This window comes from Mesitornis unicolor, unplaced genomic scaffold (assembly GCF_000695765.1).
Source record: "Mesitornis unicolor isolate BGI_N332 unplaced genomic scaffold, ASM69576v1 scaffold4186, whole genome shotgun sequence".
Taxonomy (NCBI): Eukaryota; Metazoa; Chordata; class Aves; order Mesitornithiformes; family Mesitornithidae; genus Mesitornis; species Mesitornis unicolor.
This window is the reverse complement of record NW_010190087.1, coordinates 28,746-29,309: the sequence shown is the minus strand read 5'-3', so window position 1 is coordinate 29,309 and position 564 is coordinate 28,746. Positions and strand designations below refer to the sequence as shown.

The 564-nt window shown below is 66.8% G+C and overlaps 1 protein-coding gene across 1 annotated transcript in view; it reads left to right on the top strand.

Annotated features, from left to right (window-relative positions):
* Positions 1–299: 299 nt before the first annotated feature.
* PCDH12 (protocadherin 12) overlaps positions 300–564 on the top strand; it is a 9,034-nt gene continuing 8,769 nt past the window's right edge. The window contains exon 1 of the mRNA XM_010186274.1: positions 300–562. Within this exon, the coding sequence (XP_010184576.1) occupies positions 300–562 (263 nt within the window). The remainder of the gene's footprint in view (positions 563–564) is intronic.

Genomic DNA, 564 nt, shown 5'->3' with positions numbered 1-564 from the left:
CCCTTTTCCTGTAGGTGGGGTTTCCATAGGAAGCACGGCTGGTCCACCTCCCGGCCCTGGGCCGCTGGCCGGACGCTGCTGCAAAGCAGTAGCGGTGGCCGTCCCTTCTGCTCCGGGCTGAGCGTCTCAGCCCGGGGTCCAGCTCCTCTCCCAGTGTCCCCTGGCAATGGCAGTGCAGGGGACAACCGCTGGACTCAGCCACTATTTCTCCTCCTTTCCAACTAGCGGCAGGCACCTACAGGACCTGGAGATGGGAGAGGATGCCGAGGAGCCACGATCACCGTAAGGACTGTTCGGGGATGCGGCGGCAGGCGGGCAAGCCAGGGGCAGCGTGGCGGGGCAGCGGGGTGGTGGGCTTCGCCAGCAGGATGCTGCTGCTGAGCCGCTCCGCTCTCCACCTCCCAGCCCTGTGGTGGTACCTGTTCCTCTCCGCCGATGCCCAGGAGGTGGCCACGCTGACGGTGCAGTACCGGGTGTTCGAAGAGGTGCCGCCAGGAACGGTGATAGGGACGCTGGCCGAGCACTTCGAGGGGGGCGGGAGCGGGGAAACAGCAGATGCCTTGC